The sequence below is a fragment of the Bombina bombina genome, chromosome 3 (genome assembly GCF_027579735.1).
Source record: "Bombina bombina isolate aBomBom1 chromosome 3, aBomBom1.pri, whole genome shotgun sequence".
Taxonomy (NCBI): Eukaryota; Metazoa; Chordata; class Amphibia; order Anura; family Bombinatoridae; genus Bombina; species Bombina bombina.
In genome coordinates this window covers 965,142,301-965,156,371 of record NC_069501.1, presented here as the reverse complement: position 1 = coordinate 965,156,371, position 14,071 = coordinate 965,142,301, and the positions used below count along the sequence as shown (strand labels likewise).

Below are 14,071 nucleotides of genomic sequence, written 5' to 3'. Positions count from 1 at the left end.
AAGGGACAACAATTTCTCTATTAATGTTGTTAGAATTCACAACCTTAGGTAGAAATTTAATTGAAGTTCGCAAAAATGCCTTATCCTGATGGAAAATCAGAAAAGGAGATTCACAAGAAAGAGCAGATAATTCGGAAACTCTTCTAGCAGAAGAGATGGCCAAAAGGAACACCACTTTCCAAGAAAGTAGTTTAAATGTCCAAAGAATGCATAGGCTCAAACGGAGGAACCTGTAAAGCCTTCAAAACCCAAATAAGACTCCAAGGAGGAGAGATTGATTAATAACAGGCTTGATACAAACTAAAGCCTGTACAAAACAGTGAATATCAGGAAGCTTAGCAATCTTTCTGTTAAATAAAACAGAAAGAGCAAGGATTTGTCCCTTCAAGGAACTTGCCGACAAACCCTTATCCAAACCATACTGAAGAAACTGAAAAATTCAAGGAATTCTAAAACAATGTCAGGAGAATTTATGAGAAGAACACCATGAAATATAAGTCTTCCAAACTTGATAATAAATCTTCCTAGAAACAAATTTACGAGCCTGTAACATAGTATTAATCACTGAGTCAGAGAAACCTCTATGACTAAGCACTAGGCGTTCAATTTATATACCTTCAAATTTAATGATTTGAGATCCTAATGGATAAAACGGACCTTGAGACAGAAGCTCCTTAATGGAAGTGGCCAAGGTTGGCAACTGGACATCCGAACAAGATCCGCAAACCAAAACCTGTGAGGCCATGCTGGAGCTACCAGCAACACATACGATTGTTCCATGATGATTTTGGAGATCACTCTTAGAAGATGAGGCGGGAAAATATAAGCAGGTTGGTAACACCAAAGAACTGTTAATGCATCCACTGCTTCCGTCTGAGGATCCCTGGACCTAGACAGGTACCTGGGTAGATTCTTGTTTAGATGGGAAGCCATCAGATCTATTTCTGGAAAAACCCACATCTGAACAATCTGAGAAAACATATCTGGATGGAGCGACCACTCCCCCGGATGTAAAGTCTGACGGCTGAGATAATCCGCTTCCCAATTGTCTATACCTGGGATATGAACCGCAGAAATTAGACAGGAGCTGGATTCCGCCCAAGCAAGTATCCAAGATACTTCTTCCATAGCTTGGGGACTGTGAGTCCCACCCTGATGGTTGACATATGCCACAGTTGTGATATTGTCTGGCTGAAAACAAATGAACGGTTCTCTCTTCAACAGAGGCCAAACCTGAAGAGCCCTGAAGATAGCACAGAGTTCTAAAATATTGATTGGTAACCTCGCCTCTTGAGATTTCCAAACCCCTTGTGCTGTCAGAGATCCCAGACAGCTCCCCAATCAGAAAGACATGCATCTGTTGTGATCACAGTCCAGGTTGAACGCACAAAAGAGGCCCCTTGAACTATACGATGGTGATCTAACCACCAAGTCAGAAAGAGTCGAACATTGGGATTTAAGGATATTAATTGTGATATCTATGTATAATACCTGCACCATTGGTTCAGCATACAAAGCTAGAGAGGTCTCATATGAAAACGAACAAAGGGGATCGCGTCCGATGCTGCAGTCATGAGACCTAAAACTTCCATGCACATAGCGACTGAAGGGAATGATTGAGACTGAAGGTTCCGACATGCTGAAACCAATTTTAATAATCTCTTGTCTGTTAGAGACAGAGTTATGGACACTGAATCTATCTGGAAACCTAAAAAGGTGACCCTTGTCTGAAGAATCAAGGAACTTTTTGGTAAATTGATCCTCCAACCATGTCTTTGAAGAAACAACACTAGTTGATTCGTGTGAGATTCTGCAGAATGTAAAGACTGAGCTAGTACCAAGATATCGTCCAAATAAGGAAACACCGCAATACCCTGCTCCCTGATTACAGAGAGTAGGGCACGAGAAACTTTGAAAAAATTCTTGGAGCTGTCGTTAGGCCAAATGGAATAGCGACAAATTGGTAATGCTTGTCTAGAAAAGAGAATCTCAGAAACCGATAGTGATCTGGATGAATCGGAATATGAAGATATGCAGCCTGTAAGTCTATCGTGGACATATAATGACCTTGCTGAACAAAAGGCAGAATAGTCCTTATAGTCACAATTTTGAAAGTTGGCACTCTTACAAAACGGTTCAAAATTTTCAGATCCAGAACTGGTCTGAATGAATTTTCTTTCTTTGGGACAATGAATAGATTTGAATAAAACCGCAGACCCTGTTCCTGAAACGGAACTCGTATAATTACCCCTGAAAACTCGACATTAGAAACACACTTCAGAAAAGCCTGAGCCTTCACTGGATTTGCTGGAACGCGTGAGAGAAAAAATCTTCTCACAGGAGGTCTCATTCTGAATCCTATTCAATACCCTTGAGAGACAATGCTTTGAATCCAGTGATTTTAATCTGCCATCCACCAGCTGAACTGGAATGAGGTCCGCACCATCATGCAAACTTGGTGGCTGGCTTTAGTTTGTTAAAAGGCATGGATTTATTCCAACATGAAGAAGGCTTCCAATTGGAACCAGATTCCTTGGGGGAATGATTTGGTTTCTGTTCCTTATTCTGTCAAAAGGAACGAAAACGGTTAGAAGCTTTAAATTTACCTTTAGATCTTTTATACTGAGGTAAAAAAAAACTCCCTTCCCCCCAGCGACAGTAGAAATAATGGAATCCAACTCAGAACCAAATAAATTGTTACCTTGGAAAGAGATAGTAATCTAGATTTAGATACCAAGTCAGCATTCCAATATTTAAGCCACAAAGTCACTAGAGAGGGAGGGAATAAAAATAAAAACAGCCAAATTCCGCTGAAAAAATTAATCCACAACCCAAAAAAAAAATAAGTTTATTTCATCTTTGAAAGAAAAAAACTTAAAATAAAAGCAGAAGAAACCAACTGAAAACAGCTGCCTGAAGAACTTTTCTACCAAAAACTGCTTCCGAAAAAGCAAAAACATCAAAACGGTAGAATTTAGTAAACGTATGCAAAGAGGACCAAGTCGCCGCTTTGCAAATCTGATCAACTGAAGCTTGATTCTTAAAAGCCCACGAAGTGGAAACTGATCTAGTAGAATGAGCTGTAATTCTCTGAAGCTTGATGAATCAAAAGTTTCAACCAAGAAGCCAAGGAAATAGCAGAAGCCTTCTGACCTTTCCTAGGACCAGAAAATAAAAGAAATAGACTGGAAGTCTTCCTGAAATCTTTAGTAGCTTCAACATAATATTTCAAACCTCTTACCACATCCAAAGAATGTAAGGATCTTTCCAAAGAATTCTTAGGATTAGGACACAAGGTAGGGACAACAATTTCTCTACTAATGTTGTTAGAATTAACAACCTTAGGTAAAAATTGAAAAGAAGTCCGCAAAACTGCCTTAACCTGATGAAAAATCAGAAAAGGAGACTCACAAGAAAGAGCAGATAGCTCAGAAACTCTTCTAGCAGAAGAGATGGCCAAAAGGAACAACACTTTCCAAGAAAGTAGTTTAATGTCCAAAGAATGCATAGCCTCAAATGAAGGAGCCTGTGAGGCCTTCAGAACCAAATTAAGACTCCAAGGAGGAGAAATTCATTTAATGACAGGCTTAATAAGAACTAAAGCCTGTACAAAACAGTGAATATCAGGAAGTATAGCAATCTTTCTGTGAAACACAACAGAAAGAGCGGAGATTTGACCTTTCAAGGAACTTGCAGACAAACCCTTATCCAAACCATCCTGAAGGAACTGTAAAATTCTAGGAATTCTAAAAGAATGCCAGGAGAATTTATGAGAAGAACACCGTGAAATTTAAGTCTTCCAAACTCTATAATAAATCTTTCTAGAGACAGATTTACGAGCTTGTAACATAGTATTAATCACTGAGTCAGAGAAACCTCTATGACTTAGAACTAAGGGTTCAATTTCCATACCTTCAAATTTAATGATTTGAAATCCTGATGGAAAAACGGACCTTGAGATAGTAGGTCCGGCCGTAACGGAAGTGGCCAAGGCGGCAACTGGACATCCGAACCAGATACGCATACCAAAACCTGTGTGGCCATGCTGGAGCCACCAGCAACACAAAAGACTGTTCCATGATGATTTTGGAGATCACTCTTGGAAGGAGAACTAGAGGCGGGAAGATGTAATCAGGATGATAACACCAAGGAAGTGTCAGTGCATCCACTGCTTCCGCCTGAACATCATGGACAGGTATCTGGGAAGTTTCTTGTTTAGATGAGAGGCCATGAGATCTATCTCTGGAAGACACCACATCTGAACAATCTGAGAAAACACATCTGGATGGAGAGACCACTCCCCTGGATGTAAAGTCTGGCGGCTGAGATAATCCGCCTCCCAATTGTCTACACCTGGGATATGCACCGTAGAGATTAGACAGGAGCAGGATTCCGCCCAAGCAAGTATCCGAGATACTTCTTTCATAGCTTGGGGACTGTGAGTCCCACCCTGATGATTGACATAAGCCACAGTTGTGATATTGTCTGTCTAAAAAAAAATGAATGGTTCTCTCTTTAGCAGAGGCCAAAACTGAAGAGCCCTGAGAATTGCACGGAGTTCTAAAATATTTATTGGTAATCTCGCCTCTTGAGATTTCCAAACCCCTTGTGCTGTCAGAGATCCCCAAACAGCTCCCCAACCTGAAAGACTCGCATCTGTTGAGATTACAGTCCAGGTTGGCCGAAAAAAATAAGCCCTTGAACCAAACGATGGTGATCTATCCACCATGTCAGAGTGTGTCGTACATTGGGATTCAAGGATATTAATTGTGATATCTTTGTATAATCCCTGCACCATTGATTCAGCATGCAAAGCTGTAGAGGTCTCATGTGAAAACGAGCAAAGGGGATTGCGTCCGATGCTGCAGTCATGAGACCTAAAACTTCCATGTACATAGCCACTGAAGGGAATGACTGAGACTGAAGGTGCCGGCATGCTGCGACCAATTTTAAACGTCTCTTGTCTGTTAGAGACAGAGTCATGGACACTGAATCTATCTGGAAGCCTAAAAAGGTGACTCTTGTCTGAGGAATCAAGAAACTTTTTGGTAAATTGATCCTCCAACCATGTTTCCGAAGAAACAACACTAGTTGATTTGTGTGAGATTCTGCAGTATATAAAGACTGAGCTAGTACCAAGATATCGTCCAAATAAAGAAACACCGCAATACCCTGTTCTCTGATTACAGATAATAGGGCACCCAGAACCTTTGAAAAGATCCTTGGAGCTGTTGCTAAGCCAAATGGAAGAGCAACAAATTGGTAATGCTTGTCTAGAAAAGAGAATCTCAGAAACTGATAGTGTTCTGGATGAATCGGAATATGAAGGTATGCATCCTGCAAGTTTATTGTGGACATAAAATGTCCTCACTGAACAAAAGGCAGAATAGTCCTTATAGTCACCATCTTTAAAGTTGGTACTCTTACATAACGATTAAAAATTTTTAGATCCAGAACTGGTCTGAATAAATTTTCTTTCTTTGGTACAATGAATAGGTTTGAATAAAACCCAAAACTTGTTCCTGAGGAGGAACTGGCATGATTACCCCTGAAGACTCCAGGTCTGAAACACACTTCAGAAAAGCCTGAGTTTTTACTGGATTTACAGGGATGCGTGAGAGAAAAAATCTTCTCACAGGAGGTCTTACTTTGAATCCTATTCGATACCCTTGAGACTCAATGCTCTGAATCCAATGATTTTGGACAGATTTTATCCAAAAATCCTTGAAAAACCTTAATCTGCCCCCTACCAGCTGAGCTGGAATGAGGGCCGCACCTTCATGCGGACTTAGGGGCAGACTTTGGTTTCCTAAATGGCTTGGATTTATTCCAATTTGAGGAAGGCTTCCAATTGGAAGCAGATTCCTTGGGAGGAGGATTGAGTTTTTGTTCCTTATTCTGACGAAAGGAACGAAAACGGTTAGAAGCCTAAGATTTACCCTTAGGTTTTTTATCCTGAAGCAGAAAAACTCCTTTTCCTCCAGTGATAGTTGAAATAATAGAATCCAACTGAGAACCAAATAAATTATTACCTTGGAAAGAAAGATAGTAATCTAGATTTAGATGTCATATCAGCATTCCAAGATTTAAGCCACAAAGCTCTTCTAGCTAATACAGATAAAGACATGGATCTAACATCAATTTTGATATCAAAAATGGCATCACAAATAAAATGATTAGCATGTTGCAATAAGCGAGTAATGCTAGATATGTCAGGATCCAATTCTCGTTGCGCTAAATTCTCAAACCAACATCAGCCAAAGAAATAGCAGGTCTGAGAAGATGACCTGAATATAAATAGGCCTTCCTTAGATAAGATTCAAGCTTCCTATCTAAAGGATCCTTAAAGGAAGTACTATCTTCCATAGGAATAGTGGTACGTTTAGCAAGAGTAGAAATAGCCCCATCAACTTTGGGGATTTTTTCCCAAAACTCTATAGATTTTGCTGGTAAAGGATACAATTTTTTAAACCTTGAAGAAGGAATAAAAGAAGTACCTGGCTTATTCCATTCCCTAGAAATCATATCAGAAATAGCCTCAGAAATAGGAAAAACCCCTGGGGAAACCACAGGAGGTTTAAAAACAGCATTTAAACGTTTATTACACTGAACGTCAATAAGACTGGTTACCTCAATATCCAAAGTAATTAACACTTCTTTTAATAAAGAACGCATATACTTTAAATAAATAAGGAGATTTGTCAGTGTCAATGTCTGAGGAAGGATCTTCTGAATCAGGTAGATCCTCATCAGAAGAGGATAAATTATTATGTTGCTGGTCATTTTAAATTTCATCAGCTAAATGAGAAGTTTTAAAAGACCTTTTACGTTTATTAGAAGGTGGAAATGCAGACAAAGCCTTCAGAATAGAATCAGAAACAAATTCTTTAAAATTTACAGGTATATCATGTACATTAGAAGTTGAAGGAACTGCAACTGGCAATGTACTATTACTGATGGAAACACTATCTGCATGTAAAAGTTTATCATGACAACTATTACAAATGACATTTGGTGGAATAATTTCTACACTTTTACAACAAATGCACTTAGCTTTGGTAGACCCGATGTCAGGCAGCAATGTTCCAGCAGAAACTTCTGAGACAGGATCAGATTGGGACATCTTGCTCAATGTAAGAGAAAAAAACACATATAAAGCAAAATTATCTATTTCCTTATATGACAGTTTCAGGAATGGGAAAAAATGCAAAAGCATAGGCCTCTGATAGAGAAAAAAGCAAGAGGCAAACATCAATGGGGTATTAAAATAATGAAAAAAATTTGGCGCCAAGTATGACGCACAACGTAACGTAAACTTTTTTTTGGCGCCCAAAATAACGAGAAAACATAATTTATGTAAGAACTTACCTGATAAATTCATTTCTTTCATATTAGCAAGAGTCCATGAGCTAGTGACGTATGGGATATACATTCCTACCAGGAGGGGCAAAGTTTCCCAAACCTCAAAATGCCTATAACTACACCCCTCACCACACCCACAATTCAGTTTAACGAATAGCCAAGAAGTGGGGTGATAAAAAAGTGCAAAAGCATATAAAATAAGGAATTGGAATAATTGTGCTTTATACAAAAATCATAACCACCCCAAAAAAAGGGCGGGCCTCATGGACTCTTGCTAATATGAAAGAAATGAATTTATCAGGTAAGTTCTTACATAAATTATGTTTTCTTTCATGTAATTAGCAAGAGTCCATGAGCTAGTGACGTATGGGATAATGATTACCCAAGATGTGGATCTTTCCACGCAAGAGTCACTAGAGAGGGAGGGATAAAATAAAGACAGCCAATTCCTGCTGAAAATAATCCACACCCAAAATAAAGTTTAATGAAAAACATAAGCAGAAGATTCAAACTGAAACCGCTGCCTGAAGTACTTTTCTACCAAAAACTGCTTCAGAAGAAGAAAATACATCAAAATGGTAGAATTTAGTAAAAGTATGCAAAGAGGACCAAGTTGCTGCTTTGCAAATCTGATCAATCGAAGCTTCATTCCTAAACGCCCAGGAAGTAGAAACTGACCTAGTAGAATGAGCTGTAATCCTTTGAGGCGGAGTTTTACCAGACTCAACATAGGCAAGATGAATTAAAGATTTCAACCAAGATGCCAAAGAAATGGCAGAAGCTTTCTGGCCTTTTCTAGAACCGGAAAAGATAACAAATAAACTAGAAGTCTTTCGGAAAGACTTAGTAGCTTCAACATAATATTTCAAAGCTCTAACAACATCCAAAGAATGCAATGATTTCTCCTTAGAATTCTTAGGATTAGGACATAATGAAGGAACCACAATTTCTCTACTAATGATGTTAGAATTCACAACTTTAGGTAAAAATTCAAAAGAAGTTCGCAACACTGCCTTATCCTGATGAAAAATCAGAAAAGGAGACTCACAAGAAAGAGCAGATAATTCAGAAACTCTTCTGGCAGAAGAGATGGCCAAAAGGAACAAAACTTTCCAAGAAAGTAATTTAATGTCCAATGAATGCATAGGTTCAAACGGAGGAGCTTGAAGAGCCCCCAGAACCAAATTCAAACTCCAAGGAGGAGAAATTGACTTAATGACAGGTTTTATACGAACCAAAGCTTGTACAAAACAATGAATATCAGGAAGATTAGCAATCTTTCTGTGAAAAAGAACAGAAAGAGCAGAGATTTGTCCTTTCAAACAACTTGCGGATAAACCTTTATCTAAACCATCCTGAAGAAACTGTAAAATTCTCGGAATTCTAAAAGAATGCCAAGAAAAATGATGAGAAAGACACCAAGAAATATAAGTCTTCCAGACTCTATAATATATCTCTCTGGATACAGATTTACGAGCCTGTAACATAGTATTAATCACAGAGTCAGAGAAACCTCTTTGACCAAGAATCAAGCGTTCAATCTCCACACCTTTAAATTTAAGGATTTGAGATCCTGATGGAAAAAAGGACCTTGCGACAGAAGGTCTGGTCGTAGCGGAAGAGTCCATGGATGGCAAGAGGCCATCCGGACAAGATCAGCATACCAAAACCTGTGAGGCCATGCCGGAGCTACCAGCAGAACAAACGAGCATTCCTTCAGAATCTTGGAGATTACTCTTGGAAGAAGAACTAGAGGCGGAAAGATATAAGCAGGATATTTCCAAGGAAGTGATAATGCATCCACTGCTTCCGCCTGAGGATCCCGGGATCTGGACAGATACCTGGGAAGTTTCTTGTTTAGATGAGACGCCATCAGATCTATTTCTGGAAGCTCCCACATTTGAACAATCTGAAGAATTACCTCTGGGTGAAGAGACCATTCGCCCGGATGCAACGTTTGGCGACTGAGATAATCCGCTTCCCAATTGTCTATACCTGGGATATGAACCGCAGATATTAGACAGGAGCTGGATTCCGCCCAAACCAGAATTCGAGATAGTTCTTTCATAGCCAGAGGACTGTGAGTCCCTCCTTGATGATTGATGTATGCCACAGTAGTGACATTGTCTGTCTGAAAACAAATGAACGATTCTCTCTTCAGAAGAGGCCAAGACTGAAGAGCTCTGAAAATTGCACGGAGTTCCAAAATATTGATCGGTAATCTCACCTCCTGAGATTCCCAAACTCCTTGTGCCGTCAGAGATCCCCACACAGCTCCCCAACCTGTGAGACTTGCATCTGTTGAAATTACAGTCCAGGTCGGAAGCACAAAAGAAGCCCCCTGAATTAAACGATGGTGATCTGTCCACCACGTTAGAGAGTGTCGTACAATCGGTTTTAAAGATATTAATTGAGATATCTTTGTGTAATCCTTGCACCATTGATTCAGCATACAGAGCTGAAGAGGTCGCATGTGAAAACGAGCAAAGGGGATAGCGTCCGATGCAGCAGTCATAAGACCTAGAATTTCCATGCATAAGGCTACCGAAGGGAATGATTGTGACTGAAGGTTTCGACAAGCTGAAATCAATTTTAGACGTCTCTTGTCTGTTAAAGACAGAGTCATGGACACTGAATCTATCTGGAAACCCAGAAAGGTTACCCTTGTCTGAGGAATCAATGAACTTTTTGGTGAATTGATCCTCCAACCATGATCTTGAAGAAACAACACAAGTCGATTCGTATGAGATTCTGCTAAATGTAAAGACTGAGCAAGTACCAAGATATCGTCCAAATAAGGAAATACCACAATACCCTGTTCTCTGATTACAGACAGAAGGGCACCGAGAACCTTTGTAAAAATTCTTGGAGCTGTAGCTAGGCCAAACGGCAGAGCCACAAACTGGTAATGCTTGCCCAGAAAAGAGAATCTCAGGAACTGATAATGATCTGGATGAATCGGAATATGCAGATATGCATCCTGTAAATCTATTGTGGACATATAATGCCCTTGCTGAACAAAAGGCAAGATAGTCCTTACAGTTACCATTTTGAACGTTGGTATCCTTACATAACGATTCAATATTTTTAGATCCAGAACTGGTCTGAAGGAATTCTCTTTCTTTGGTACAATGAAGAGATTTGAATAAAACCCCATCCCCTGTTCCAGAACTGGAACTGGCATAATTACTCCAGCCAACTCTAGATCTGAAACACAATTCAGAAATGCTTGAGCTTTCACTGGATTTACTGGGACACGGGAAAGAAAAAATCTCTTTGCAGGAGGTCTCATCTTGAAACCAATTCTGTACCCTTCTGAAACAATGTTCTGAATCCAAAGATTGTGAACAGAATTGATCCAAATTTCTTTGAAAAAAACGTAACCTGCCCCCTACCAGCTGAGCTGGAATGAGGGCCGCACCTTCATGTGGACTTAGAAGCAGGCTTTGCCTTTCTAGAAGGCTTGGATTTATTCCAGACTGGAGATGGTTTCCAAACTGAAACTGCTCCTGAGGATGAAGGATCAGGCTTTTGTTCTTTGTTGAAACGAAAGGAACGAAAACGATTATTAGCCCTGTTTTTACCTTTAGATTTTTTTATCCTGTGGTAAAAAAGTTCCTTTCCCACCAGTAACAGTTGAGATAATAGAATCCAACTGAGAACCAAATAATTTGTTACCCTGGAAAGAAATGGAAAGTAGAGTTGATTTAGAAGCCATATCAGCATTCCAAGTTTTAAGCCATAAAGCTCTTCTAGCTAAAATAGCTAGAGACATAAACCTGACATCAACTCTGATAATATCAAAAATGGCATCACAGATAAAATTATTAGCATGCTGAAGAAGAATAATAATATTATGAGAATCATGATCTGTTACTTGTTGCGCTAAAGTCTCCAACCAAAAAGTTGAAGCTGCAGCAACATCAGCCAATGATATAGCAGGTCTAAGAAGATTACCTGAACACAGATAAGCTTTTCTTAGAAAGGATTCAATTTTCCTATCTAAAGGATCTTTAAACGAAGTACCATCTGACGTAGGAATAGTAGTACGTTTAGCAAGGGTAGAAATAGCCCCATCGACTTTAGGGATTTTGTCCCAAAATTCTAATCTGTCAGACGGCACAGGATATAATTGCTTAAAACGTTTAGAAGGAGTAAATGAATTACCCAATTTATCCCATTCTCTGGAAATTACTTCAGAAATAGCATTAGGAACAGGAAAAACTTCTGGAATAACCACAGGAGATTTAAATACCTTATCTAAACGTTTAGAATTAGTATCAAGAGGACCAGAATCCTCTATTTCTAAAGCAATTAGTACTTCTTTAAGTAAAGAACGAATAAATTCCATTTTAAATAAATATGAAGATTTATCAGCATCAATCTCTGAGACAGAATCCTCTGAACCAGAAGAGTCATCAGAATCAGAATGATGATGTTCATTTAAAAATTCATCTGTAGGGAGAGAAGTTTTAAAAGATTTTTTACGTTTACTAGAAGGAGAAATAACAGACATAGCCTTCTTTATGGATTCAGAAACAAAATCTCTTATATTATCAGGAACATTCTGCACCTTAGATGTTGAAGGAACTGCAACAGGCAATGGTACATTACTAAAGGAAATATTATCTGCTTTAACAAGTTTGTCATGACAATTAATACAAACAACAGCCGGAGGAATAGCTACCAAAAGTTTACAGCAGATACACTTAGCTTTGGTAGTTCCAGCACTAGACAGCGATTTTCCTGAAGTATCTTCTGACTCAGATGCAACGTGAGACATCTTGCAATATGTAAGAGAAAAAACAACATATAAAGCAAAATTGATCAAATTCCTTAAATGACAGTTTCAGGAATGGGAAAAAATGCCAATAAACAAGCTTCTAGTAACCAGAAGCAAAGAAAAAATGAGACTGAAATAATGTGGAGACAAAAGCGACGCCCATATTTTTTGGCGCCAAATAAGACGCCCACATTATTTGGCGCCTAAATGCTTTTTGGCGCCAAAAATGACGCCACATCCGGAACGCCGACATTTTTGGCGCAAAAGGACGTAAAAAAAATTACGCAACTTCCGGCGACACGTATGACGCCGGAAACAGAAAAGATTTTTTGCGCCAAAAAAGTCCGCGCCAAGAATGACGCAATAAAATGAAGCATTTTCAGCCCCCGCGAGCCTAACAGCCCACAGGGAAAAAAAGAGTCAAATTTTAAGGTAAGAAAAAAATTGATTCAAATGCATTATCCCAAATATGAAACTGACTGTCTGAAAATAAGGAATGTTGAACATTCTGAGTCAAGGCAAATAAATGTTTGAATACATATATTTAGAACTTTATAAATAAAGTGCCCAACCATAGCTTAGAGTGTCACAGAAAATAAGACTTACTTACCCCAGGACACTCATCTACATGTTTGTAGAAAGCCAAACCAGTACTGAAACGAAAATCAGCAGAGGTAATGGTATATAAATAAGAGTATATCGTCGATCTGAAAAGGGAGGTAAGAGATGAATCTCTACGACCGATAACAGAGAACCTATGAAATAGACCCCGTAGAAGGAGATCACTGCATTCAAATAGGCAATACTCTCCTCACATCCCTCTGACATTCACTGCACGCTGAGAGGAAAACCGGGCTCCAACTTGCTGCGGAGCGCATATCAACGTAGAATCTAGCACAAACTTACTTCACCACCTCCATAGGAGGCAAAGTTTGTAAAACTGAATTGTGGGTGTGGTGAGGGGTGTATTTATAGGCATTTTGAGGTTTGGGAAACTTTGCCCCTCCTGGTAGGAATGTATATCCCATACGTCACTAGCTCATGGACTCTTGCTAATTACATGAAAGAAATGACGCCGCCATGTGAAAGGTCTCGGCGTCACGTATGATGCCAGAAATGACTAAGTTGCGTCAAATGTATTTTTTCACGCCAAAAATATTTTCGCACCAAGAATGACGTAATAAAGTTTAGCATTTGAAGCACCGGCTGGCCTAATACCCGCAATAGCAAGAAGTAGTCAAATGAAAAAAAAGACTAAACCCCAGGTAAGAAATAAATTTCTTAAAATGTTTAAATTCCCCAAATATGAAACTGACAGTCTGCTGAAGGAAATACACGAACCTGACTCATGGCAAATATAAGTACAACACATATATTTAGAACTTTATATAAATGCATAAAGTGCCAAACCATAGTTGAGTTGTCTTAAGTAATAAAAAACATACTTACCAAAAGACACCCATCCACATATAGCAGAACCAGTACTAAAACAGTTATTAGTAGAGGTAATGGTAAATTGAGAGTATATCGTCGATCTGAAAAGGGAGGTAGGAGATGAATCTCTACGACCGATAACAGAGAACCCATGAAATAGACCCCCGTTAGGGAAATCATCGTATTCAAATAAGTGATACTCCCTTCACGTCCCTCTGACATTCGCTGTACTCTGAGAGGAATCGGGCTTCAACAATGCTGAGAAGCGCATATCAAAGTAGAAATCTTAGCACAAACTTACTTCACCACCAGTGTTCCCTCTAAGGCCAGTTTTGTGTGCGGCCCAGCAGTGAAACAGTTAATTAGGTAACCACACCCTGCAATTAGCAAGCACTGCACAATTCAGATGGAAAGGTATGGTTCTCTTGTTAACTGTTTCACTGCTGGGCTGCACACAAAACTGTCCTTAGAGGGAACACTGTTCACCACCTA

At 39.2% G+C, this 14,071-nt stretch overlaps 1 protein-coding gene across 1 annotated transcript in view; it reads right to left on the bottom strand.

Moving 5' to 3' along the window:
* The window catches only part of RB1 (RB transcriptional corepressor 1), a 1,127,793-nt gene that overhangs the window by 877,807 nt on the left and 235,915 nt on the right, over positions 1-14,071 (bottom strand). Inside the window, exon 9 of the mRNA XM_053708021.1 lies at positions 3,166-3,185. Coding sequence (XP_053563996.1) covers positions 3,166-3,185 — 20 coding nt within the window. The remainder of the gene's footprint in view (positions 1-3,165; positions 3,186-14,071) is intronic.